The sequence below is a fragment of the Miniopterus natalensis genome, chromosome 15 (genome assembly GCF_054644295.1).
Source record: "Miniopterus natalensis isolate mMinNat1 chromosome 15, mMinNat1.hap1, whole genome shotgun sequence".
Taxonomy (NCBI): domain Eukaryota; kingdom Metazoa; phylum Chordata; class Mammalia; order Chiroptera; family Miniopteridae; genus Miniopterus; species Miniopterus natalensis.
The window spans coordinates 32612424-32640384 of NC_142095.1; the positions used below are offsets into that span (position 1 = coordinate 32612424).

General features: G+C 43.4%; 1 protein-coding gene and 1 pseudogene across 2 annotated transcripts; one reads left to right on the plus strand and one right to left on the minus strand.

The window, feature by feature from the left end:
* Positions 1-912: 912 nt before the first annotated feature.
* On the minus strand, positions 913-27944 carry TATDN2 (TatD DNase domain containing 2). Of its 2 annotated transcripts, none has more exons than XM_016209934.2 (8): positions 27551-27944; positions 27002-27418; positions 15987-16484; positions 9047-9928; positions 5071-5198; positions 3569-3752; positions 2975-3146; positions 913-2814 (listed from the first exon to the last, which is right to left on the minus strand). In XM_016209934.2, the coding sequence occupies exons 2-7, from the start codon at positions 27410-27412 to the stop codon at positions 3006-3008; spliced, it is 2244 nt and encodes a 747-aa protein (XP_016065420.2). In that variant the 5' UTR covers positions 27413-27418; positions 27551-27944; the 3' UTR covers positions 913-2814; positions 2975-3005. The 2 variants fall into 2 exon arrangements, 1 of the variants encoding a protein (XP_016065420.2); XR_001602964.2 differs by lacking the exon at positions 913-2814 and adding an exon at positions 3271-3368 and having other exon boundaries at positions 3061-3146.
* LOC107534743 (cardiolipin-specific deacylase, mitochondrial pseudogene) lies at positions 13238-14626 on the plus strand (annotated as a pseudogene).
* Positions 27945-27961: the final 17 nt, after the last annotated feature.

The following is a 27961-nucleotide window of genomic DNA, read 5'->3' on the forward strand; positions in this document are numbered from 1 at the left end:
ATCTGAATCCACTTCCAAACACCACTGACAAATGAGCATTGACAGGGATCACAAGGGCTGGCTGGCCACTGATCAGTTCTGCTGCCATCTCTGTTTGACCAAGTTTGTTCAATCACTGAATATTTCAGTGGCGATTTGCCCTTATTTTATAAAAGTGAGTGGCGCAAAATGAAGGTCCTGACAGCAAATGATTAGTATTGGTCCCAAACTTAATCCAGAGAGAAAGATGTAAACGCCAGAAATGCCAAGAGTAACAGATTTTGAGCCACAGACAGACTGTCACTGAGTGGACACAGTCAACTGTGTGTTCGATTGAAAAGGAACTGAGCCAAAGGAAAGGAGTATGCTGAAAATGCATAGTCAATGACTGTGTCTCAAAGCTGAGGCATTAACAGAGATTTTGAATGTTTGGCATTCTCGGAGCAGAGCCTTCCTTTTTCCAAGTTTACTTTTGGCTTGTGCATTTGTGTTCAACAATACCTTAGTACAAAATTAGAGGATTGACTGCAAGCAGTAAAACAGAATTTCCTCCATTTTACCCAGGGGCATCAGAGGAGTTCACAGTCCAAAGCCCACAGTACAACTGATTCATCAACACCACACCGGCATACTCCATATTTCTTCCTACTTCACTGCTCTGGGGGGAAAAAAAAAGATGGTATCTGCATAGTTTTCAAAGGCTAAGCAGCAGCAGTACATCTGAGCTCCCAAAGTGTAAAATGAAAGTTAGTGCTCAAAGACATCAAAACTTTAAAGAAAGTACCATGTCTTATCTCGTGTAGTTTTGCAAAGAGGTTCATGTATACTCAAGAATGTCTTCAGACCGTTGGGTTCACAGGTTATGAAGTCAGCCAACAACTGAACCACTGTTCTTATTCTGAGAACTCTAAACAAACGTGGAGAGCATGGGAGTTGGCTGAGAATCCATCCCTTTATTTTTAGAACTGATGGTCAGGGGTAGGGGTAATACAGAGGCATTCCAGCAGCACAGCAAAAATAATCAAGTCAGCCATCCAAAATCAAAAACATTGCCAACCAGCTTTCACGCCCACAGCACAGAAATGATAATTCTAAATCCTGGAGATAAAAGTATATAGCACCTTATGCTTTACCTTGGCAGGAAGACTGCATAGGCTGAGATATCCATTTAGTCATCACTTTTAACCCTCTAAAGCAGGACTAGTTGGTTTCCCATGTAGGCAGTATTGACATATAGAGCTTATGAAGGACATGGATATGCTGCAGTTCATCTGGGTGACAATGAAGCACTCTGAAATATTTAGCAGTTCCCCAAACATTCCAAACAGGAGAACAAGCCCCCTATTCCCCACATTGGCAAACATGAGGCACACACAACACACAGCTAATCCATGGAAGGTCAACAGGGAATCAAGGCCCACTTCTCAGGCCAGCAACTTGTATACAGAGGCAAAACAAAAATACCATATAGGAAAAATGTTAAGTCCATTTCCTTTTAACTTACAAGGCTCAAAATGACCCAGAGAAATCCAGCATTAAGTAATGGATTTTACAATTTCAGCTACTGGCTTTCAAAAAACACACAAGGAATCTGGTGGCCTATCTCACTGCAGATTGGGGTAAAGGATCCTTTTTGGACAAAGTGCAGTGCCCTCACATTTTCCCCTTGACCATTATAACCTTCCAGGGCCTGTAATGAATATACCTTTACAAGGCACCAACAGGGAGCAGAACACAGCTCAAAACCTGAGATGACCCAGCTGCTCAAAAGTCAAAGGAGAGGCTCTCACTTCCAACACAGAGAAAGGGCATAGAGGAAGCAGAGGCAGAGGCAAAGGAGACCGCCAGGAGGGGGACTGAGAGATTTATACACACCAGGCCTGCTTGTTCTGCAAAGGCAATAGAACATGACTGAGTGACCCCAGCAGAGCTTTGGAGAATTAAACTGATTTACCTCTCAACCTGAAAGGGGCACACAAGAGGCTGTCATATACAATGAAACAGAATGAGTATTTCTGGTCCACTGTTCCAGGGAAAAAGGGCAAAAATGTTAACAGAGTGTGGCTGGGACCTTGACAGTAGACTAGCAGGTAGCTTCTGCTACAAACTGGATCCTCCATCAGTTTAACGCAGCCGAGTTGCAGCCCTGGGGGCATCAGTACGTAGAAACACTTTCTTTAGGGTCCTTTTCCTCAAGAAGGCCTCTTCCTTGAGTTCCCCAATCTGTTCAAAGATCTCCATCAGCCAGGACTCTCCCTGGACAATGAGTGCCCTTCTGCCCACTCTGTACAGATGGCAATGGAACCAGTGAAACCAGCAGTCGAGGTCCTTCCATCTGTGCCAATGCAGAGTTGACACAGCAACAGCGACAGCTAAACTGAAGTTATCCAGGGAAGGGAGGGAAATAACTTCACAGATCTCCAGCAAAGATCCCCACAGGAGATTTCCCACTGAAAGTTCATTCTTAGAACTGAGGACCAGGAACCAAGTTACATAGTGACATGGGCTTAGACGCGTAGGAGGGTGACTTTATTCACAGACTGCTCAAAAAAACACAGGCTGCAGAAAACAGGGATTTGGATTGGCAAACTTATTTCACCTTTCAACCAGCCTTTCTTCTTCCCTGACTGCTGTGGAGCATGTGGCTGGGAGGCAAACCCCCACCCGCCCACCAGCCAGGAGCAAAAGCCTTATGACAACGTTTCAAGGAAAACATCCTATTTCCTGTCCTGGTTTTTCTCCATTCCAATGGGCTCTCCAAACACACCCTTGTCCTGGGACCCAGGCAGAGATGAAACCCAGCCTATGTTCTGTTATGTCACTGGTCGTGTCGTCCTGGAGGGTAGGAAAGAGAAAAGGAAAAAGGTTTCAAACCAAGTTTGCTCAAGAAAAATCAGACTTAATGCTCACCCTATGCTTATATTCTCTACATTAATAAAATGTAGAAAAGCAGCTTTTGACTTGATTTTTAAAAAATATATATGTAAATTTTTACCTTTTATAGAAGACTCCTGCACCCTCTCTGCTTAAAGATTGTAGAGGCGACTGGTGTTCTCACGCAAGGTAGCCAAGGTGCGGGAGAGTGGCTGATCTTTGACCCTGGCAATCTCTCGAACTGTATGCAAGGCCAGGCCCGGGTGGGCATATTGGCAAAGGTTTTTGGGAACCTGGAAGATATCAAGCATTCAGAACATTGTTGTGCCTTCTGTGCACAGTCATTACACAGAATTCCCTCCCCGGCCCTTCCCCAGTAAGGACCTCTTTGGGGCTGCCCTGTAGAGACCCCTTTACCTGCAGGTGCAGGGAGAGTCCTAGTCATGGGGGGCTCTGGGTGAGCAGGGTCCCACGCTTCCTTGGACTACCCTCTACAGGGTAGGGCTTTGCACTGCCTGGAAGAGAGTGGTTACCCTTCAGCTTCTCAGCCCCCTAGACTTTTGGTTCTACAGAGCAATACAAGGAAACATCTATACAGCAAAGGGTGGGACCTGGAAGTCACTGGGGCTCTAGCCCTGCCAACCTTGTAAGGGTGTGACCACCCACCTCCCCACCCTCTCCCCAGTGCCTCAACTCAGCCTGAAGACACTCCTACCTGTCGAGGCAGGAAGTAGGGGGCATCAGTTTCCACGATGATTCTCTCCAGCGGAATCTGTCTCGCAGCTTCCCGGGCCTCCCAGGCAGAGGAGTATGTCAGGACTGCCGTGAAACCCACAGACATGTTGGGAAAGTGCTTCAACAGGGGCTCGATGACCGGGTAGCTGCCAGTGAAGCAATGCCTGAGAGGAAAAGCCCAGATGAGCGCTCTCACAATCCCCTCTGCAGCAGCCCCCAACTCCCTCCAGACATATAGCCCTTTTAAACTATTTTCTGTGGATAAATTTCCAGAAATGGAAAGACTGCATCCAAAGGAAGGACTCCACAGTAAACACAGACAAGTGCTGGCTCTACTACATTAAGACCCAAGAGGACTCTTGGTGAGCAATGCTCACCCATCAACCTATTACACCACAGAATACTATACAGCCACTCGAAATAATCACCAAGAAGAACATATAGCAACAATACATGGACAGGGTATGCTTATGACACAGAAAGAGAAGCAGAATTTAAAACTGTGGCCCCTGTAAAATTATAACTACAGTAGATAAAAATTATGTCCATGTAGGCAAATGAACTCAAAGGAAACAAAAAATAAAAATATAAGGGAGTGAGGCTATGGGTGAATTTTCCTTCTCTTAATTTGATGGTTGTTCACGTTCTTAATATAATATATATATTGTTAACCAATCTGGAAATTCAGGGCTTCCGTCAGAGGCTTCACTCTCTGCTTGGGCACCTGAAAGGCAGCAGCCTAGAGGCCTGACAGGCCCACCCACTTCTGCCACTTGTCAAGACCAAGACTCCCTGTTTATGCAGTTAATCCATCTCACAAATCTTGAAAGAGCCAGCCCAGGCATCACCTCCTGATCCCTTTCCAGCCAGGCTTAGCTAATGGCCCCTCCTCTGGCTCTCACAGCACCATATGCCCACCTCAGCCCCATGCTCTCTACAGAAGTCGCCAACTGACTCATCTGTCTTCCACAGCTGAGCCAACACCCAGGACACGTACAGGGAAAGAGATCACAGAGTTTGTCAAAGTGAACTTAAAATATCATTCAGACAAAGCACATCCTGTACTTTATTGAGCTTTCAAATTTGAAAAGGAAAGAAAATGTCTTTTCAGGCGCCCTGGAATCTTCTCTGTGTGCTAAGTCACTGGACTCCACAGAAACCTCTCCTGAAATCAACAGTCCTCATTTCTGAGAACTGAAACTCCATTCTAGCCTGCACCCAGGACAGAGGACATGAAAGCCCCCTTCTTGCTTATTGGTCATTTAGGGTAGTAGTTCAAACCATATGAAGTTGCAGTTTTGTTAGTAAAAAATGGTCAAATATCAGAAATTTCATATGGTTCAACCTAACACTTAATCTTTAGTAAAGAAACTACATAAAGGCATATCATCCATGCTCTCCTACTGAGTTTTGGTTTTTCCAACTAACATCCTAGACAGAGGAAGTATTCATTTCATTTGCCCACTGAAGCTCCCGCCTAACCTATGGATCTTGTAGTCCGAGGGCACAAATTTTTTCATGATGCGCAGTAGATCTTCGTCAGCTTCTCGGCAGTGAATCACCAAGGGCTTCTTTAAAGACACGGCCAACTGCAGCTGTCTCTCAAATACCTGGGAGAAGACAAAGTGAGAACATGCGTAGGTTAGGGCCACTTCAGAAGCCTGTTACCGCCAGAACACCCAGGGTCCAATGGGCAGCCCTACTGTCTCTAACTCTGTATTTTTAAACTATACTGTATAATGTACAGTAATAAATAAGACTTACTGGGTCTTCCTGAAGAGCCAGGGAGTGCTCAAAGCACTTTAGGTACGTTATGACACGTAACCCTCACAAGCACCCTGAGGTAGGTACTGCTCTTAGCCCATCATGCAGTTGAAGAAACTGAGGCTCTAAGTCAGGTCAAGTAACTTGCAGCTGAGAAGCTGTAGTGTCACCCTTCAAATATGAACCCAGGTAGTCCACACAGCAACCGCTAGCATGCTTATCTGGGGTTGCAGGAGCAGAGTGGGGCTAACAGAAGGTACAAGCTAAATGTCCTTCCCCTCATTGTCCCCACCTCTACTCCCAAGAGGTGATCATTTTTCATACCTTTTCCTACATACATACATACATACACACACACACCAACACACAATCAGTGCCTGGCTTTCAGATAAATACTATACATTTTTTTTTTTTTCCAATTTTAGAGAGGGAGGAAGGGAGAGAGAGAGAAAAAGAAACATGAAGCCCGGCGAGGCATGGCTCAGCTGCTGAACATCGACCTAGGATCCAGGAGATCGCGGTTCGATTCCCAGTCAGGCCACATGCCCGGGTTGTGGGCTCGATCCCCATTTGGGGACATGCAAGAGGCAGCTGATCAATGACAACTCTCTCATCTTCGATGTTTCTATCTCTCTCTCCTTTCCTTTCTCTAAAATCAATAAAAGATATATTTTAAAAAAAAAGAAACATCAACGCAAGAGAGATACATCAACTGGTTGCCTCCCGAATGTGCCCCGACCAGGGATCAAACCCACAACCTAGGTATGTGCCCTGACCAGGAATTGAACCCATGACCTTCCGGTACACAGGATGATACTCAAACCAACTGAGCCACACTGGCCAGGGCAATACATATTTACTCAACCAAAATCAGATATTCTTCCAGGTAAATACCTACAGATATGTTAAATATTTTTTTAAAAACTAGCCATTTTTAAACCTTCATTAGTAAAATGCACATATTGTTAATGGTTTAAATGAAAAAAGTTGGGCTAGAACTTATTTTTTCCTCAACAAGTTCAGGTTTAGAACAAAGAACAAAAGTATTAATTCATTATAAATAAATTACCTCATCTTAAACTTAATGTTTCCATAAGTAGTTTTCTTAATTGTGGAATATAATTCATTTTGCATTTACATAAAATAATATGATGCTTTAGGTAATTTGAATCAGGTGATATTCACTTGAGAATGTCATTTTCCAGTCTAACACTTGTACTCCTCTTCTCATAATAGAAGCACTGAGCCAATACAATTCTGATGTAACTCTTGTTTAACCTGTGTTTTCAACTAAAGGAAAATGCATCAACCCAGGAACCAGGAGGTCACAGTTCAATTCCCGGTCAGGGCACATGCCTGGGTTCCTGGCTCAATCCCCAGTAGGGGGCGTGCAGGAGGCAGCTGATCCATGATTCTCATCATTGATGATTGTATCTCTCTCTTCCTTTCCCTTCCTCTCTCTGAAACCAATAAAAAAATAAAATAAAATAAAATAAAATAAAATAAAAAAAATAAATAAAATAAATAAAATAAATAAAATAAAATAAAATAAATAAAATAAAATAAAATAAAATAGGAACTCTGCTGAGGCAAGAGGTTATTTGAATGTACAAGACAAACCTAACTCTGAATTGAAACACTATATTAGAAACCCATTCAAGTCAAAAACTGAAAACATTCACACACACAAAATCTCACCCAGCTCTGGCTAGTGGAGCACTGTCTGGTACACCAAAAGGTGGTGCGTCTGATTCCCGATCAGGGCACATACCCAGGTTGTGGGTTCAATCCCCAATAGGAGGCAACTGATCAATGACCCTCAAGTCAAAATCATCCTGTTTGGAATTTAGTAAACTTAACAGGTCCTAGCAAATTCACCTAAAAGAAAATCCTTTGGAAACATCTGAACATCCTAAGTTATTTCTTTTTTTTTTTTAATCGTCACCTGAGGATATTTTTTCCATTGCTTTTCAGAGAAAGTGGAAAGGAGAGATAGAGAGAAACATCAATGTAAGAGTGACACATCGATTAGGAAAGCTGGTATCAAATTCTGCCCAGGCTGGAACCCACACATGCTCACCAAAGCCTGAGCATACTGGGCATGCAGACCCAGGCCTAACAGGCATTAACAAGAAGACAGCACCCAACAAATTCAAACTGGCAACGCGCACAGTGATGAAGTAGGAGGGTCTTTCTCCTTGTCCCGCTCCTTCCTAAATCAGAAACTTCCATTGAAATGCTGTAACTACTTCTACCCTGCCAAATCTCCATGGTGAAAAGATACTGGGAGTGAAAATACTAAGATGGTAATTGGTTATCTCTAGTGGAATGGGAAAGTATCACCTTTATACATTTTTGTGTTTTCCAAATATTCTACAGTGTGCATATTTAACTTTAAAATCAGAATAAAAATAAATTAAACAAACAAAATTTGTTGCTTCCCAAGAAGGAAAACAAATGTTTTGACACGTAACACTAGCCATAAGTAGTCATAAAGTACCTAACTCCTCCTCCCCCTCTGACATAATAAAGCTGAAAGAAATAGCTTGTGAAGAATTTGAGAAATGACATCTTGATGGTCTGGATAAGAGCAATTAAATATTAAGGAGTTCTAAATTCTTTAGTTCTAAAAGCGGAGAACCGCCCCCCTCCCCAAAAATGGAAAAACCCCATTGTTAGATTTCAACAACTAAAAGAGGAATTAAAACTGTAAGCAAATCGCCCTGGCCAGGTTGCTCAGTTGGTTGGGCACTGTCCCATACACCAAAAGGTTTTAGGTTCAATTCTTAGGGTACATACCTAGGCTGTGGGTTCAATTCCCTGTTGGGGCATATATGGGAGGCAACCAATTGATGTTTTCCTCTCACATCGACGTTTCTCTTTCTCTCTCTCTCTCCCTTCCTCTCTCTAAAAACCAATAAAATATATCCTCATGTGAGGATTTTTAAAGATAAGTAAATAAAAACTGTAAGCAAGTGGGCCACCATCATAGCAACATAGTATCTGGACCAGGAAGTTCATGACCAACAGACTACTTTAGGGGAAACAAATGGTCACTGACGTCCTGCACCCTGGGAAGGCAACAGTACCTAAGACAGAAATTCAGGGAAAACTAGCCAAAATATATAAGACCACACCAGATATCATCTTTGTATTTGGATTCAGAACCCATTCTGGTGGTGGCAAAACAAGTGGCTTTGGCATGATTTATGATTCCTTAGATTACGCAAAGAAAAATGAACCCAAACAGAGACTGGTGAGACGTAGCCATATAAGAAAAACTCCCGAACAGAGGAAAGTCAGAGGGACTGCAAAGGCTTATAGTGATGCTGGCAAAGAGGAGGAGTAAAGATTCTTTAGTGACACAAGGCCAGCGTGGCTCAGCAGTTGAGCATCGACCTATGATCCAGGAGATCGAGATTCGATTTCCAGTCAGGGCACATGCCGGGGGTTTTGGACTTGATCCCCAGCAGGGGGCGTGCAGGAGGCAGCCAATCAATGACTCTGTCTCATAAATGATGTTTTCTCTCTCCCCCTCTCCCTTCCTCTCTCTGAAATCAATAAAAATATTTTCTAAAAAAAAAGTTTCTTCAGTGACTTTATCTGTGGCGATTGTACAGATTTTTCACGAGAGGATTAAGAAACTAAGAACTTTAAAAAAAAAACTAAAGCAAGCTAGAGAGAATCTCATTACCTTGTGCTGTTCTGGAACAGGCGTGGTGCATTTATAAGAGTAATCCAAGCCCATTTCCCCAAATGCCACAGCCTTGGGATGCCTTAAGGCTTGCAAAAGATTTCTTTCTTGACTCTCACTGTAGTAACGTGCAAAATGAGGGTGACAACCAAAGGCCCCCCAAACCAGATCCTCTTTCAACAAATCCTCCCATAGGCAATCTGTCAGTGTCCTGGGATCACAGAAGTCAGAGATGCAGCCCTGAAATTCCTTAGGGAAGGAGCTGCTATAAATTTTTCTGAACTTGCTAAAGGTCCCTTTGAAAGACAACTTGGAATAGAGCATATCCAAGTGACAATGGGTATCGATGAAACCCTCCTCTAGGTTTCGCTCCAGATGGCTTCTTGGCAGAGAGCTAGATGCACGTCCTTCACAAGAACGGGGTGGCACCTCCTCCTGGAATGTTCTTTTCTCCTTCACCTGCTCTTCTATGCTTCTGGAGAAATGAAATGAGCGAGAATTCTGGGATCTGCCTTCCTCTGTTACCTCCAGATCTCTGGAGGTGTTTTGAGAGTTCAATGTAGAGTTGGGGGAATAATCACTCAGGAGGCCCCGGCTGCTCCTCCCAGCCTGCAACGTGTCACTGCTGCTGCTGCCCATGGAGGGGTAGCTAGAAGGCTTGCGACTGTTGGTCCAATAGCTGGCATAGTCACACCAAGGACTACTGTACAAGTGAGCCGGGTACATGACATAGTCAGTAGGAAAGGCAGAAGGCTCTGGAACTGCTGAGAGTTTCAGCGAAATGGGCTCCTCCTGAGAGAATCTGACTGTGGAGACCTCATCCACATCAGACCAGTCACTTCCTGAAGAGGTGTGTTCTATCACCACCTCCCTTTCTTTAGGCTGCAGAAAAGAGACAACAAAGGGTTAGCCTTCCTATGTGAACACAGCCTCCCATCCCATACTCTGTCATCTATAGAACATAAGCTCTGGCTTGATTTTTGGCCACAGTGAAGGCCTTGCATTGGCTCACCTGTCACCTAGCTTCCTTATAATTTCCAGATAGTGAGCCAGGTTACAGCTATGAACAGTCAAATCAGGCTCAGGGGATAAACTCATAATTTCATCCCTAAAGGGGATGCTATACCTGCACTCCCTCTCTGAATGATCCCTCGAGAAAAACTGCTCTGTATATTGGGAATTTTAGAGAAAAACAGTGACAGGCATCTCATCTCTAACATGTTTCTAATACATTCAAAATGCATAACCACACAGTTGTGGCAGGGTTTTTTTTGTTGTTTTTTAAATTGAGAGAGAGGAATGGAGGGAGGGAAAGAGAGCAACAGGGGCGAGAGAGAAAAATACTGATGTGCTTCCCGTATGCAACCTGACCAGGGATCAAACCCAAAATCTGGATATGTGTCCTGACCAGGGATTGAACCTACCACCAAAAGGTCTACAGTACAACACTCCAACTAACTGAACCACATCAGCCAGGGTGTTTTTTTTTGGTTCTTTTTAACAATTTTTTTAAATTGATTTGAAAGAGAGGGGGAGAGAGAGAAACACCAATTTGTTGTTCCACTTATTTCTGTGTTCATTGGTTGATTCTTGTATGTACCCTGACTAGAGATCAAACCTGCAACCTTGGCGTACTGGGACGATGTTCTAACCTACTGAGCTACCCAGTCAGGACTTTGGTTGTGACAGTTTTAAGATGTGTCTGAAAATTCTGACACTACTCCCCATTGAAAGATGGGGTTTGAGACCACTCCCCTTGAACCTGAGCCAACCTACTTACTGACTTGTTTTTTTTTGTTTAATCCTCACCTGAGAATATTTTTTCCATTGCTTTTCAGAGACAGTGGAAAGGGGAGAGACAGACAAAAACACTGATGTGAGCGAAGACACATCGATTGGTTGCCTTCCACACGCGTCCTGACTGGGGCCAGGGATGGAGCCTGCAACCGAGGTACGTGCCTTTGGCCAAAATCAAACCCGGACCCTTCAGTCCTCAGGCTGATGCTCTTACCACTGAGCCAAACCAGCTAGGGTGACTTATCTGTAACCAAGAGAATGCAGTAATGAAACTGCACAACTTCCAAGGGTAGATCAGAACAGCCTTGTAGCTTCCCCTGGTTCTCTCAGCTTGCTCTCCTGGGGGAAGCTAACCACTGTGTAAGAAATCTTACTGCCCAATGCCGGGCCAGGCATGGCTCAACGGTTGAGCATTGACCTAGGATCCAGGAGATCTCAGTTCGATTCCTGGCCAGGGCACATGCCCGGGTTACAGGCTTGATTCTGTCGGGGGTATGCAGGAGGCAACTGATCAATGACGACTTTCTCACCATTGATATTTCTATCTCCCTCTTCCTTCCTCTCTCTGAACTCAATAAAGATATATTTTAAAAAATAATAATAAAGAAATAAATCTTACTACCCAAGATGACATGCTAGAGAGGTCACATGTAGGTGCCAGCATCAACTGCCCAATGTGTGAGTGCACATCTTGTATGTCAAGCTTTGCTAAGCTTTCAGATTGCAGCCTTCCCAATATCTGAATGAAACCACGTAAGAGACCCCCTCCAAAGCAAGATCTGCCCAATCTGGACCTTTCTGAATTCCTTACTCAAAAGTGAGAGCAAAATAAAATGGTTATTTTACATCAGTAGGTGCCATATAACCAGAACTATACAATGCATTAAATCAAGTTAGCACTGTTAGAACCTAAGTTCCACAAAGTCAGGAATTTTTATTTTCTTCACTGAAGTCTTCCGAATAGCTAGAACAGTGTGCCTGGCATAGAGTGTTCATAAGTATTTACTGAATTAGTTTGTACAATAAATGGTGCAGTGGTTCCTGAACTTAGTTTCACATCAGAATCTCTAAGAGGCTTTTGAAACACACAGCTTTTTTTTTATTATTATTTTTAAAGAGGGGGGGGAGAGAGAGAGAGAGAAACTCCGAGGTGAGAGAGATACACAGATCAGTTGCTTCCTGCACACCACGACTGAGGATTGAACCCGCAAACTAGGTATGTGCCCTGACCAGGAATAGAACCAACAACCTTTTCATGCAAGAAACCACACTCCAACCGAGCCACACTGGCCAGGGCTTTCTTGGGTTTTTTTAAAAACCCTCACCTGAGGATATGTTTTTATTGATTTTTAGAGAGGGAGAGAGAAACATCGATGTGAGAAAAACATCAATAGGTTGCCTCCTGTACACACCCTGAATGGAAATCAAACCTGCAACATTTTAGTGTATGGGACAACGCTCCAACTAACTGAGCCACTAAGTCAGGGCTCACTCTCTCCTCAGTAGCAATCAAAGTTTATCTGTGTTTAAGCCAGCCCAAATGGAAGTTAATTTTCCAGTCTCTCTTACAGCTAGGTGTTTCTAGATTCCTATATGAGTAGATACCATGTGGACTTCTGAGCCAAGCTCTTAAAAGGGAGTGTTGCCCAGCCGATGTGGCTCAAAGTTTATCTGTGTTTAAGCCAGCCCAAATGGAAGTTAATTTTCCAGTCTCTCTTACAGCTAGGTGTTTCTAGATTCCTATATGAGTAGATACCATGTGGACTTCTGAGCCAAGCTCTTAAAAGGGAGTGTTGCCCAGCCGATGTGGCTCAGCGGTTGAGCATCGACCTAAGATCCAGTAGATCAAGATTTGATTCCCAGTCAGGGCACATGCCCAGGTTCTAGGCTTGATCTTCAGTGGGGGGCATGCAGGAGGCAGCCGATCAATGACTCTCTCATCATTGATCATTGATGTTTCTATCTCTCCCTCTCCCTTCCTCTCTCTGCAATCAATAGACATATTTTTTAAAAAGGGAAAAAAAAGGAAGTGTAGCCCTGGCTGCTGTGGTTCAGTGGTTAGAGCATCATCCTGCAGACCATAGGGTCATGGGTTCAATGCTGGTCAAGGGCACATACCTGGGTTGCAGTTTGTTCCAGCCCGTCAGGGTGTGTGCAGGGGGCAGGCTGATCCATGTGTCATCAATGTTTCTCTCTCTCTCCCCCCCACTCTCTCTAAAAATAAAAATTAAATTAAAATATCAATGGAAACTGCATTCTTGGAAAGGCTATTGGCACTGAGGTTGGAGCTTGGACTCAAGGAGAGTCCCAGGAAACAAGGCATAGGCAGTGCTGGGAAACTCGGTCAACTAGACAGCAGGAGCCCACTGATCAGCCAATGTTTGTTTACTACTGATGGGTGTGAGCAAGTTAGACGTTCTATACCAGAGGCTTCTCCTTATAAAACTTTTTATCAGAAGATGGGGAAGGCCAGAGGATCTTAAAAGACTCTCTGAACTCAGAAAGATAACTGGAAATCAAGAAAGATGTCAGAATCTGGTTTCAAGTGATTATCCAGTATACATCAGTAAGACTGAAGAGCAGTCAGATTGTAAGACCTTAGATGGACACTTTGTTTCCCCTATGGCTCACTATGTGCCTGATATCATGCCAATTGAATCTGTTATTACAAGGTTCCAATTTATTGTGTCTAAAGAATGGAAGAGCAAATATAGACCCATATGCATTCATCTTGCTGGAACAGAAGATCATCATTACTGGAGACTATGAACACTGATGGCTCGTCCTATGATTAAAAAAGCCCGAATGGCTTCTTTGTTGTTAGAAAACCCTTATTGATGATGTCAGACTATGCCCAGAAGAAACGAAACTGATGCACAGATATAAAGAAATGCTCAACATTGCTGAAGGTCTAGCTTAAAAAACATGTCTGACCTATTTGTGATGGGAGGAGCTCTTGTTTTAGAATCTGCAGCTCTCTTGCACTGGCTAGAGAAGAAGGGTTATGGACCTCTAGGAATGACCAGAATATCCATGGGAGGACACATGGCTTCCTTAGCAGTATCCAACTGGCCTAAGCCCATGCCATTGATTCCATGTCTGTCTTGGTCCACAGCATCTGGGGTCTTCCCTACGGGTGTGCTGAATAAATTGATTAATTGGATGGAGGTGGAAAAGCTGTATTATACACAGTTTACGAGGAAGAAATTATTCACATGCTTGAATATTGTGGGAGAGATCCTTTCAAAATGGGACAAGAGTTCATGAAATGCTTCCCTAGTAGTGCAGACAATCTGGTTTCTAGAACTGTAAATTTAGATATGACAGACTCAGTTGTGTCCTCAAAACCTTCTGGGTGCCATAAATCTAGTAAAACATCTTTAAGTGCCACATCAGAAGGACTCTTGTTGCAAGATACTTCTAAGATGGAGTGCTTCAATCAAACACTTTCAACCAACAAAAGTTATACAAGTTGTAATCCTCAGTCATACCGCCTACTCAGTAAAGAACAAAGAGGAAAGAATCTTAAGAAGATTCTGTTTACTGTTTATGAAAGGAGTCATGGATGAATGTACTCATGTAGCAAATTTCTCAGTGGTTCAAGTCAAAGAAGATGCCTATATTCCACGAACAGAAATTCAAAGTCTACCAGAAATTTGGCCTGGTTGTGAAATCTGCTATCTAGAACAGGGTCGTATAAGTGTTTATCTTTTTAAACAAGGACTCTTCAGACAAGCCATCTATGATGCATTTGAGCGCTTTCTGCATAAATATGCTAATTAGATTACTGTATGTAACCAGTGTGGCTATCGTGTTTCTTACAAAAGGAGTTTCACCCTTTGATGACGTGAAAAACAAGCAGACAGCACTATAGAATTGCTATCAATTTAGTCTGGAATTCAGTCACAAATCAGTCAACTATAATCTTTAAATGCATTTGAATAACTTTAAACCAATATTTGGATGAAGTGATGTTGAAGCAGTTTGTTATTGTTCATGGGAATCCCATGTACTCAATATATAGTCTATTATTTCTACTTATGAAAACTTTAAATTTTTAATTATGATTAATTTATTAATTTAAAATAAATTTATTCATAAAAACCATATTGGTTTTTATAGAACTGCTATATCAAAGTTTTTAATACATCAGCTTGTATTATATACCTTTATCTGATATTTCTACTACTGACTTGCTTTCAGAAACATGTTTATTTCTTTTATAGATTTATAGTGAATTTATAATCTTATTTTCACCTTTAATTTTCTGCTGTGGAAACTTATGATGTGCAAAATCAGTTAACTTTGAATTCTAAAATTGTGTCTTAACATTTCCTTATGTATATATCTACTCTGTGTTTGCAAAACATCTAACTTCACTTTAGGCCAAGAACGTAACAGCTTTGACTTAATTTAAAAAATTAATGGCATAGTGAAATTGCTCTGTCCCAAATAAACTTTATTTTACAGAAAAGATAAAACTACCAACTTTTTTAAATTAGAAGGTAACATGGCTAGATTTGGTGCTTTCTTTTTATGATAAACTTCTCAAGCTGAGAGCTAAAATACTCTCAAAAAGTAGAAACTATTTTTGGGTGTAGTGTCAAGGCTTAGAATAAATGTATTTGCGTTTTACTTATTTGGGGGGTGGAAAATCAATGGAAAAATATCCTCAGGTGAGGACTAACAAAAAAGGAGGCGTACGTTATTCTTTCCTCCCCTTACTATTGGCTGGACTGGTCAGTGTAATCTGAGCCCTATCAGAGTAGCCATCTCAGACACAAGATGGAAACTGTGTTGAGGAGCAGCAGAGCATCAAGAGAGAAGGCACCAGGGTCCCTAACACTCTGGAGTCATCCTCCTCAAACCAAATTTCTACTTTTTTTAAGCCACTGTTATTTTGGCCTTTATACGGCAGGCAAATCCATATCTTAACATATAAACCCTAAAACAAGAAAGCACTGAATTGAGGTTTCTTAATAACTCTGAAAGGTATGTTAGGAGAGAACCATCAATTTGTTGCCTGGAATCCTAAGTAAAGCACTGCTTTAATGAGTAACACTTAGGATCAAACTAGAAAGTCCAAACACTACATTTAATAAAGAGAACTAAAAACTCCATGCTTGGCATGAGCAAGACTCACCTTTTGGCTTTCTAAATTAGAGTCAGAGTCATCCAAAAACTCTAGGGATGGAGAGTGCTTGTCAATAACTGTCCTTCGATCACCAAGTGGCTCTTCACTGGGTTCCTCCTGAGGGTCTATCACCACTCTCCGCTCACAGAAGCCGCTCCTCTCCAGCACGGCCTTTTTTTCCTCTTTCACTCTGACCTCTGGGGCTGACTCCTTCTCTTTCTGAGGAGCAGACACAGTGACACTCCTGGCTGGTCCTTCTCCACGGCTGGGATGCTCTCCTGCGTTTGGTTTTGCCCTAGTTGCAGTCTCTCCCTTCCTTTTTGGCATTGACTTTCCCAGAATGCCCTGGATAGCCTTCAGGTAGATCATTGTGGAGCCCTGGTCTTGAAGTCTATCCCTCTTCTTTTTCTGAACCTTGTTTGGTTCCTCAATTGTGTCATTCTGACCCTCAGCTTCAGCTGCAAACTCAGAGTTCGCGGGATTACAAGAACTATCTTTGGAATTAACCTAGAAAAAAAACAGAACATGAAAAGGTTATTTCATACATGAAGCACTTGACAAATTAAACACCAGTGGGGCTCCACCAATCAAAGGGACAGTGATAGCAGCTAAGACAAAGATTCTCCCCAAGTGATGGTTTCCATCCCATCCACTGTAAAAGGAACTAAACTGCTCTTCTTTCTTTCTTTCTTTCTTTCTTTCTTTCTTTCTTTCTTTCTTTCTTTCTTTCTTTCTTTCTCTTTCTTTCTTTCTCTTTCTTTCTTTCTTTCTTTCTTTCTTTCTTTCTTTCTTTCGTTCTTTCCTTTCTTTCCTTCCTTTCTTTCTTTCTTTCTTTCTTTCTTTCTTTCTTTCTTTCTTTCTTTCTTTCTTTCTTTCTTTCTTTTTTTCTTTCTCTCTCTCTCTCTCTCTCTCTCTCTCTTTCTTTCTCTCTCTCTCTCTCTTTCTTTCTAATCCTCACCCAAGGACATGCTTTTGATTTGAGAGAGAGAGGAAGGGAGAGAGAGAAACATCGATGTGAGAGTGAAATATCCATCAATGCCTCCTGCCACACACCCTGACCGAGAATCGAACCCACCACCTTTTGGTGCACAGGCCAATGCTCCAACCAACTGAACCACACCGGCCAGGACATGCTGCTATTGCTTAATACTTTCTCACACTTATCAGATAATATCCTCATACTGCAGTGGAAAGGAATGAGATGAAAGATCAACAGTCTACTAACACTAGACTGCAAGCTCCTTGAGGGGGAAGACTACTACATACTTCAGAACACACCCAGGCAAAACAGAAGCTTAACGTTTTAGTACTGGAAGAGTCCCCAGAAACCAGTTAACCCAATCCCACAGCTAAGAGTCAAGGAAACCCAGGGGCCCTGTGAGGAGTGAATGCCAATCTTCTGACTCCTGAGGGCAGTGTGCTCCCACTGTACCCCCAGCCTTCTTGAAGTTCTCTGCAAACTCATTGCCCAAAATCAAAACTTTGGCTATTAACTTTAGGGAGATGGACAGGAAAGGTGGCTTTTACTTTCATTTTGAATCTCTGAATTTTCTAACAGATTAGACTTTTTAAAATGTCTACAAGGATCATTTGGGAAAGGAGGTTATGGGCCATTTTTATTTTCTTTATATCCTTCCATATTTAAGAAAATCAAATAATATTAAAAATAAATTTGACCCTAGTACACTGCTGGTGGGAATGCAGACTGGTACAGCCACTATGGAAAACAGTATAGAGTTTCTTCAGAAAATTAAAAATTGAACTGCCATTTGACTCAGTGATCCCACTTCTAGGAATATATCCTAAGAAACTCGAAACACCAGTCAGAAAGAACTTACACCTATGTTCATAACAGTGCAATTTACAATAGCTAAGATGTGGAAACAGCCCAAGTGCCCATCAGTAGATGAGTAGATAAAAAAGCTGTGGGACAATTATACCATGGAATACTAAGCAGCTGTAAAAAAGGATCTCTTACCCTTTGGGACAGCATGGATGGAACTGGAGAGTATTATGCTAAGTAAAATTAGCCAGTCAAAGAAAGACAAGTACCACGTGATCTCACTCATATGTGGAATATAATGAATAAAATAAACTGATGAACAAAACAGATCCAGAGACACAGAAGCATGGAACAGGCTGAGGGATCTCAGAGGGAAGACGGGGTGGGGGAGTGGGTGGGGAGAGATTAATCAAAGAACTGATATGCTTATATGCATAACCTATGGACACAGACATTGGTATAGACACAGACACAGGCCTGGGGGTGGGGTGGATGTGGGGTGGAGGGGATCGACAGGGGAAAAGGGGCACATCTGTAATACTTTCAACAATAAAGATAAATTTAAAAATAATTTTGAAGGCTCTCAGGACACAGCCACACTTCCCAGCCCCCCTTCTTGACTGCTACCAATCACTTGCCCATTCTCAGCCCATCACACCCTCTTATACACTGTCACTGGCACATCTCATTTCCTCTGCTTGGGATACCCTTGCCTCGGTCCCATTTTAACATTTAAGGCCCCTCACCCCTTGTTTGACTTCCCCACCTCTGCCTATGGGACCAATTGCTCTTCTCTTGCTCCCCTAGGAAGGTGTGGTCTAAAGCAAACTGAGGAGCCCCTGCACCTTCTGAATGGCCACAGTTCCTCACCTCAAGCCACCTGTAGCCACTTGGGAGTGCAAACCCAGAGCTATAGATTCTAGTTTTTCAAGTAAGACAGGAATCTCAAATTTAATGAATTTTTCATCCAGTTAGCAAGTATCTGTTGAGCACTTAACTATGTGCCAGTAGGCACTGTTCTATATCTGGAATTTAGCTTTCAATAAAACATACAAAAAATGCCTGCTTCCTGGAGTTTATATTTTAGTTGGTGAGGGAAGGAAAAACCAGAAGCAAAAGAGTATATATGTTAAAGAGTGAAAAGTGCCAGGTAGAAAAATAAAATAGGAAACTGGCTAGAAAGTGGGGAAAGGGAGAAGGTCACTCAAGTCTTGAGTTCAAGGCGGAGGTTTGAACTAGATGTGTGCGTGTGTGTGTGATTGACTTTCAGAGACAGAGGAAGGGAGAGGGAGAGACAGTCCACAACCTGGGTGCGTTCCCTGACTGGGAACTGAACCAGCAGCCTTTTGGTGCATGGGACCACATCCAACCAACCCTAAGCCACACCAGCCAGGGCTAGAGGCATATATTTTTAATGTGAACTTTCCAAAATTTTAAATACTGTGAGGACCTAGCTGACCACATTCAGCCTATGGACCGCATTTGCAAACCCTGGTACAGAAGACCAGGACTGTACTTGTGGGAGTAAAAAAAAAGTAAGGAATAACATACCTTATATTTTCATAAGAACTTACAATTTACAGAGGTGCCACAGCCGTTACCCCTCTTTACAGAGAGGGACACTGTCACATGGATTTTAAGAGGCAGAAGGAGGATTCAAGTTCCCCCCTAACATCCTGGAAACCAAGGGAGACACAGCATCAAAGGCTGAGATGTAAAAGACCATGAGGACCTAAGATCACTGAAGAAGAGTTTCAACAGTGGATAGGAGGCTATAAAGGTCAAGATTGGGCAGAAAGTACAAGAGCAGAGACAAACCACCTGTCTTTGAAAAGGAGAGATTTAGCCCTGACAGAGTGGCTCAGTTGGTTGGAATGTCATCCCGTACACCAGAAGGTTTTGGTGTATATGTCCCACAGCTTTTTTATCCACTCATCTACTGATGGGCACTTGGGCTGTTTCCAGATCTTAGCTATTGTAAACTGCACTGCTATGAACATAGGAGTGCATATATTCTTTCTGATTAGTGTTTCAGGATTCACTAATAGTGTTTTAGGATATATTCCTAGAAGTGGGATCACTGGGTCAAAAGGCAGATCCATTTTTAATTTTTTGAGGAACCTCCATACTGTTTTCCATAGTGGCTGCACCAGTCTGCATTCCCCCCAGCAGTGTACTAGGGTTCCCCTTTCTCCACATCCTCGGCCAGCACAAGTCGTTTGTTGATTTGTTGACAGTGCCATTCTTACAGGTGTGAAGTGATACCTCACTGTGGTTTTAATGTGCCTCTCTCTGATGATTAGTGACACTGAGCATTTTCTCATATGTCTCTTGGCAATTTGTATGACCTCTTTGGAAAAGTGTCTATACTATGCAGCTGTAAAGAAGGTTCTTGTACCCTCTGGGACAGTATGGATGGACCTGGAGAAAATTATGCTAAGTGAAATACGCCAGGCAGAGAAAGACAAACGTCACATGATCTCACTTATATGTGAAATCTAAAGAACTTAATAAACTGATGAACAGAATAGATTCAATGACATGGAAGCATAGATCAGACTGACGAATGTCAGAGGGAGGGAGGTGGGGGGGGGTGACTGGAGGGGGAGAAAGTAACCAAAGAATTTATATGCGTATATGCACAACCCAAGGACATGGACAATGGTGGGGAGGGGGACTGGGGAGGGGGTGGGATGGGGTGGAGTGGGTCACTGGGGAGATAAAAGGGACATTTGTAATATTTTAAATTAAGAAATAAATAAATAAAGTCTGAACTAACAAAAAAAAAAAACAAAAAAAGGTTTCAGGTTCAATCTCCAGTTGGGATGAGTACGAGAGGCAACTGGTCAATGTTTCTCTCCCACATTGATGTTTCTTTCTCTTCTCTGTCCCTTCCTCTCTCTCTAAAAAAAGGATTTAGTTTTCCTGACAGTACTGCTGAGTGAACTGTGCACCTCTGAGGGGAGGTAGGAAGATCAAGTGGAGATGTCCTTCCAGCTCTCATCACTACCAGTCTGAACAATTTCTTAGAAGTCACAAAGGTAGATGTGAGCTGCAGAAAAAATGGGCTCAGGAAACAAGCTACCTCTAGAAGCAAAAGGAAAGGCCCTTGGAGCTTAGGAGAGAGAAGGGTAAAGGTAAGGAGCCTGGGGGAAAGGGGAGGGGGGACAGGAAAGGCTCAGGTGTGCTCCCGAGAGGGAGAGCGCTCAGCCTGAACATTTTCAACAGTTCCTAACAAGGTCCCTGCCTATTCCCCCCCATCCTTTCTCTACAATGAGCCATGAGTTCTATAACCTGGCAGTGTCACGCCTCAGCTTAAACCCTTCAATGGCTCTGCATTTGCCTACAGAATACAACCCAAACTCCCAAGCATGACATTGGAAGCCCTTCCCAGGCTGCTCCCCAACCATTCTTTCCCGCATCATTTCCCACCTTTCTCCATATCCCAGGTGTCCGGGAAGTGAAGAAAGGTGCTGGAGAAGAGGGGAAGGAGGAACTGCAGGAACCAATATTGTCCCAAGCACTTCAGACCAGCAGTATTCCCTGACACTTTTTGACACACACAGTTCCTATTGCCTGAAATGTCCTTTCCTCCTCCTTGTCCATCAGAACTCAAACGACGCCTCTTCTGTGAGAACTTTCCCCATGATTGTCGCTTATTCCTCTGACTGTTGGTACTTCAAATATTGCTGTTACAACACTCCATGCACTGCACTGTGATGAACGATTTTTCAGTCTGTCGACCACTGCCTTATTCTTTGCACATCTAGCCTCTAAAACAGACTAAAACACCCAAGCACTGGACATCTGCTGAGGAAACAGGTCACATGTGAAAGCTCTAGCATTCAAGAGCCAAGATACACAATGGTTTCTTGTGTCTGGGCTGTGTCACCCTGAAGAGAGCTCCTCAGGGGAAGAATCTTGCCCTCTGCATCTCCCCATCCCTGACATCTAGTGCTGGGCCAGGACAGAGTAGGTGCTCCAGAGGGCAGCAGTAGAAAGAACCCTGCCTTTGAAGTGAGTCTGATCTGGGATTACATCACAGCTCTGCTGTGTAGAAGCTGTATGGCCCTGGTCAAGTTATTTAACCTTTCTGGGTCTCATTTTCTCAGTGCCTGCACATAGTAGGTGCTCAAATATTTGTTCACTGATATGTAAATATTTGTTAACTAATATGTAAAGATAATACTACTTCACAAGACTCTGAGGTTTATGAAAGTCTGCAGGTCAAACACTGAGAATCATATCTGATCAATGTCTATCACATTATAAATGTTCAAATGTCCCCCCCACTCTTCCTTCCCTATATTGAATATAAAATTTTATGTCATAATAAAGACTAAATGTAAGGTAGGTGAAGGTGTTCATAATAGACACCTTTAATCTTCTCTATAAACAAAGATCATCAGCTACCATTAGAATCGGAGAAAGCCTCTCAAACAATTGTCCTAGAGGTGGTAAGGAACAAATAATGTGAGGTTGGCAAGAAGGAATCTCTGATGATTCCAAAATGCCCCAGTCTAGGTATGACCTGAAAGTGTCACTCCCAAAATTCATGTTAAAATCTGACCCCAAGAAGATGGTACTAGGTGGAGGAGCCTTTGGAATGTGATTAGGTCATGAAAGTGGAGCCCTTAGAAGTGGGATTAGTGCTTTTATAAAAAAGGCCCCAAGCCTGGCCATCATGGCTCAGCGGTTGAGCAAAGACCTTTGATCCAGGAGATCGAGGTTCGATTCCCAGTCAGGACACATGCCTGGGTTGTGGGTTCAATCCCAAGTCAGGGATGTGCAGGAGGCAGTCGATCAATGGCTCTCTCATCATTGATGTTTTTCTCTCTCTCTCTTCCTTCCTCTCTCTGAAATCAATAAAGATATATTTTTTTAAAAAATAGGCCCCAAGAGAGCTCCCATGACTCCTCCCTGCCACGTGAGGACAAAATGAAAAGTCTGCATCCCTGAAGAGAGCCATCACCTGACCACACTGGCACTCTGATCTCAGACTTCCAGCCTCCAGAACTGTGGGAAATAAATTTGCTGTTTATAAGCTACCCAGTCTGTGGTATTTTGTTATAGCAGCCACAACAAGCTAAAACAAACATCTTCCCCCTGAATATTCTACGACGTGGCGCAGAGACCTCTGTGCTTAGGCAGTGAAAGGGCCGTAGGGGTGACCACACACAAAGCCAACTGTGTATTCCTCAAAAGTCATAGAGCAAACACAGAAGAACAGGTGATGTGTGGGTAGAAGGAGAAGAGTGCTGAGGGGACCTTGGAAGAACTAGGGGAGAACATGCGATTTTTTGTAAGTGCCCCCCCCCCCGCTGTGCTTACTGACAGGAATTATTAGACTAACAAGTTCAAAAATGACTGCAGAGAAAGAGGGGAAGAGGTAGAGATTGAGGGGAAGGTAAGAGGCATTTTGTAATTTATCAAGATGAGTAAAATAATGTACACCTTGTTTTCAAACTAACAAACACACTCTAGGAAGAGCCCTTAGCAGTGCTAGAGATAAGACAATTAGAATTGATAATACAGTAAAACCTCAATACAATGGACAAATTCGAGCGAGGGGTGTCTGTTAAAGCCAAAAGTACGTTATAATAAAGTAGGTTTTCCAAATGCATGTTAAAAAAATTGAGAAATTTGCCCAGCCGGGCGTGGCTCAGCGGTTGAGCATCGACCTAGGATCCAGGAGATCAGGGTTCGATTCCCGGTCAGGGGCACATGCCCAGGTTGCGGGCTGCAGCCGATCAATGACTTTCTCATCATTGATGTTTCTACCTGTCTCTCTTCCTCTCTCTGAAATCAATAAAGATATCTTTAAAAAAATAAAATAAAAAAATAAATTTTTGAGAAATTAGTTTACCTGTTTTTACTTATATAGACATGTTTGTGTAATTAAAATTAAGTATGTATGAAAAGTTTAATTTCACAGAAAAGTTTTCTATATGTATCACTGTAATTTTAAATTTATACTAAATAGGTCTAGTAAATGCCTGCATTCACCAGTTACCTCAAGTAAACAAATGCACACAGCTTGGGCCTGGCTTAGCGCACTTCGGGAACATCCAGTTGAAACTACTACTGAACATTGTTTGCCAGAAGTGACTCTTGGATTTAAATATGTCGACTATAGCTGTAGATATGTAATATTTATGTTGGCAAAATTACTACAGTGTTTGTCCCAACATATGGCCTAACTGCTAAAATTTGTTAAAAATAACAGAGTTAATAACAAAAAAAATAGCCTGTTGCCCTGACCAATGTGCTCAGTGGTTAGAGCGCTGCCCAAGCATCAAAAGGTCACTGGGGCTCCATTCCTGGTCAAGGGCATGTACCTGGGTTGCAGGTTCACTCCTCACCCCTGGTCGGGGGTGACTGACAAAGGCAACCAGTGTATGTGAGAGAACATCAACGCCAATGTCTGTCTGTCTCTTTCTCTCCCCCCTCCTCCCCTTCATCCCTTTCACTCTCTCTGAAAAAGCAATGGGAAAAAATATCCTCAGGTGAGGATTAACAAAAATAAGTAAGTGAAAATAACCTGTTAGTTTAATTATAAGCAAAATCTTGGTTAAAAGCATTTTAAAATTAACAGGGTGTTAATTTCCACATGACATACGGACCGGAAATTTTGTCTATTAAATCCAAAGTTCATTAAATTGAGGGTTTACTGTATCAACATCATCATATTCTTTTTTGTTAATTCTCACCCAAAGATATTTTTTCCATTGCTTTTCAGAGAGAGTGGGAGGGGGAGAGGGAGAGGGAGAGAGAGAGAGAGAGAGAGAGAGAGAAACACTGATGTGAGAGAGACACATCAGCTGGTTGCCTCCCCGAGTCCCGATGGGAGGCGTGGAATGAACCCAAAACCCAGGTACTTGCCCTTGACCCTTTGGTGGGAGAGCCAACCCTCTAACCACTGAACCATACCAACCAGGGCATCAACACCCTCACATTCTAACCTTACTCAACATGAGTGATCTTTCAACATGCGAATCTACCTTCCCGCTGTACAGAATCCTGAATAAACTCTCTAATGGCTTAGAATGAAATCCAAATTCCCTTGGCTAATAAAACCCTTCAGCAATCTGCCCCCTGCCTAGGTCTCCAGCCTCCATTCTGGGCTCTTTGCTCCACCACACCATACCACGAGATAATCTCATGACTTCTCCAACCCTCCCAAAAGACTGTGCTCCTGAGAAACCATTTCAAGGCTCCAAGACCCAACAGAGTGTTTGGCACACAATAACCCTCAAATGTTTATTGACCGAGAGCAAGGTACTGGTGAACCCAAAGACTTCTGAGACCATTCATTGTTCCATGGTTGTTAACCATTAAATTGATTTTGACAAAACAAGAGTGCTTAGGGCTAAATGAAAGAAAGGTGGGTCCATGATAGGATTAGATCCACCTGGCTTAGAGACCATACCCTACATCTTGAGTTCCCAACCTGCCGGACAGCCTGAGCCAAGGATGGAGCACACCTCAAAGGCTAAGCAAGGTTAATTTTTCTGCCCTTCCTAATACCAGGTTTCACTCTATCTGTAATTGCCATAGAAGTTAAATTTAGTCAATTGGTTGGGTTTTTTTGGTTAATCCTCACCCGAAGATATTTTTTTCCATTGATTTTTAGAGAGTGGGAGGGAGGGAAGGAGAGAGAGAAAGAGAAAAACGTTGACGAGGGGGAAAGAACCTGCAAACCAGGTACATATCCTTGACTGGGAATTGAACCTGCCACCCTTTGGTGCAGAGCCACACAGGCCAGGGTAATCAACTGATATTTTATGCTGTACCCAAATCCACTGAAATTACATCAAGAAGGATTAATAACAAGATTAAATTGCATGAGCAAAACCCCACATTCACCTTATTTACATGAGCCATATTCAGTATTCTCACACCAAAGAAAAAGCTTTTCAATTCACCATTAAATTTTGTAAAAATCCCATGCCCTTCCAAGAGCTCTTCAAGGTCCACACTGAAAACACTTGGCCTGGAGCACTTAGCCCAAGAGTTCCCCAGGGTAAATAGCCAAATACTACAGCCTCATTTCTCAGGCCCACATAAGAAACCACTGGGCGGACTTAAAGACAAACCCACTTTCCTTGAGGCTTTGTTTTTATTGCTTTTGTAAAATAACTTTTCTCTAGGGACAGCCCATCTTCCCTCCACCCCAAATAAAGACTTTTTCTCCACTCTTCCACATGCAGAAAGAACTACTCACCTTTTAAAGCCCAGAGCTCCAAAACCTAAAATGTAAACTCTAAGAGGGCAGAGATCTTTGTTTTGTTACTGGAGAATCCCAAGCAACTAGAATACCGCCTGACACAAACTAGGCCCTCAATAAATACTTGTTCAAAACCTGATTGAATAAGTGGATGAAGCTTAACAATATGGCCAGTAATATTAAGCAGTGTTCGCTCTACTCTAATGAAGAAAGAGGAGACAAGAGACTGACTTGTATTTGCTTCTGTTTCCAACAGACTCATGTTCAACTTGCACACACACACACACACACACCAGCTGGAAAAATTTCATTACCCCTCTCAAAAAAAACCACATTAATATAAAATGAATGAGTGGGTGTAAACCTCCTCTGTGAAGCACTCCTTATTCCCTTTGCAAATGCTCAGAAACCCTCCTGTGTGCTCCCTTTGGGGAACTAAATGTTTAACCTGCAAAACAACCCCTACCCCACCAACCAGAACTCCAACATTCTGGAAACCATAACTTTAGTGAAAAGCTATATCAAAACCAAATTCTTATTTCCTGGTTCTTATTTAGAGTGGTTCAAAGTACAAGGACACAATCCCTAAATTTACAACTAAAATACATACATCTGTGTCTCCCAAGCATGCAATCCACATTCTACTGCAGTGATTCTCTAACCTGGATGCACATTACAATTACTTGAGGAGATTTACAACTGTGGAAGAAGAGACCATACCCTAGCCCAATAAAATCAAGAGTGGGTTAGGACGAAGTGTTTTAAAGCTTTCCAAGTAGTTCCAAAGTGCCACCAAGTTTGAAAACTACCTCTCCAGGTAACTTTAGGCCACCTCCCTGCCCAAGACTTGGTACTTGGTCTTCTGTGTTTACATGAAGTAGACCTCTGGGAAGACACTAGAGATCTTAAAGAACATTGTCTTTTTTTAGTCTCCTTCCACCAAAATTCCCATCCCCAACATCTCAAGCCCCGTGGAAGGGGCTTCACCGGTTGCAAGGCGTTGCAGCCACCTACCTTAAGGCTATAGGTTTCCTCTTCAAGAGAAGCCATTTCTTCTAGCGAGGAGTTGGCCGGGCGCAGAGGGGATCCCCCTGACGAAAGGAAACCCCGTGTGCTCCGAATCAGGCAGCCTTTGGAGGCAGCCCCGTCCACACCTGGGCCAGAGGAATGGGAGGAGGAAGAGGAGGAGGAATTTCTGCGGTGGGCTGAGTCCCAGGGCAACCTCGGTGAGCAGGCCACATCGTCCTCCCTGTGGGCTTTCAGGCGCTTGGGACTTCTGGCCCCTCCCGAACGCGACGAAGAGCTACGAGCTGACCGTCTGGAGGGGGCCACATCACTGGTCTCCCGGAGGCAGCTGCGCTTGCGGGAACTCCCTTCCGAAGTGCTGCTCCAGTGGTACTTGACCTTGCGCCGCTCCGACGCCATGGGCACCTGCAAGGTAAAGCGAGGACCTGGATTCCAACACCACCCCTCCTAGCTGCCCCTCCTCAGACCCCCGCCATCCCGGGGCCCGCTGGGCGAGGGCAAGCCCGAAGGTCAGAGCCAGGAACCAACCTTACTGACCTTTCCCCCTTCTTTCCACTGCCCATCACAGTTCTCTAGGTTTCAGAGATGCCAAAGCGCTTCGGGGAAGTCAAATGCTGCAAGATCTACTAAAGGCTTCGGATCGGTTTCCAAGCCCACAACGTGTTTCCGCGATTACCAAACGCTTCAGTCTGCACAGCGCTACTTCGGAGATGTCAAAGAGCTTCGGGGACTACAAAGCGCTTCGGTTTAGTTTGCAATACAAAGCCCTTCGGAGATGTCAAAGCGCTTCAAGACTATAGGCGCTTTAAGGTCTACACATGGCGGCCGCACCCGCAGCCCTCGGGCGGGCGCGCGGCCCAGAGGCCCGGAACGTCGATGGCGGGCCGCAGGGCAGGGCCGGACCGGCGCGCAGCCCGCCCTGCTCCCGCGGCCCCGCGGCCCAGCCCG

What these genes read in the sequence shown, in the direction of transcription:
- TATDN2 (XM_016209934.2), bottom strand. Translation starts at nt 27,412, where the DNA reads ATGGCGTCGGAGCGGCGCAAGGTCAAGTACCACTGGAGCAGCACTTCG. An exon ending in CTGTTCCAGAACAGCACAAG is followed by an intron (nt 5,199 to 9,046) that starts GTAATGAGATTC and finishes GTCTTCTCCCAG; the next exon opens with GTATTTGAGAGACAGCTGCA. An exon ending in CCTACTTCCTGCCTCGACAG is followed by an intron (nt 3,147 to 3,568) that starts GTAGGAGTGTCT and finishes GATATCTTCCAG; the next exon opens with GTTCCCAAAAACCTTTGCCA.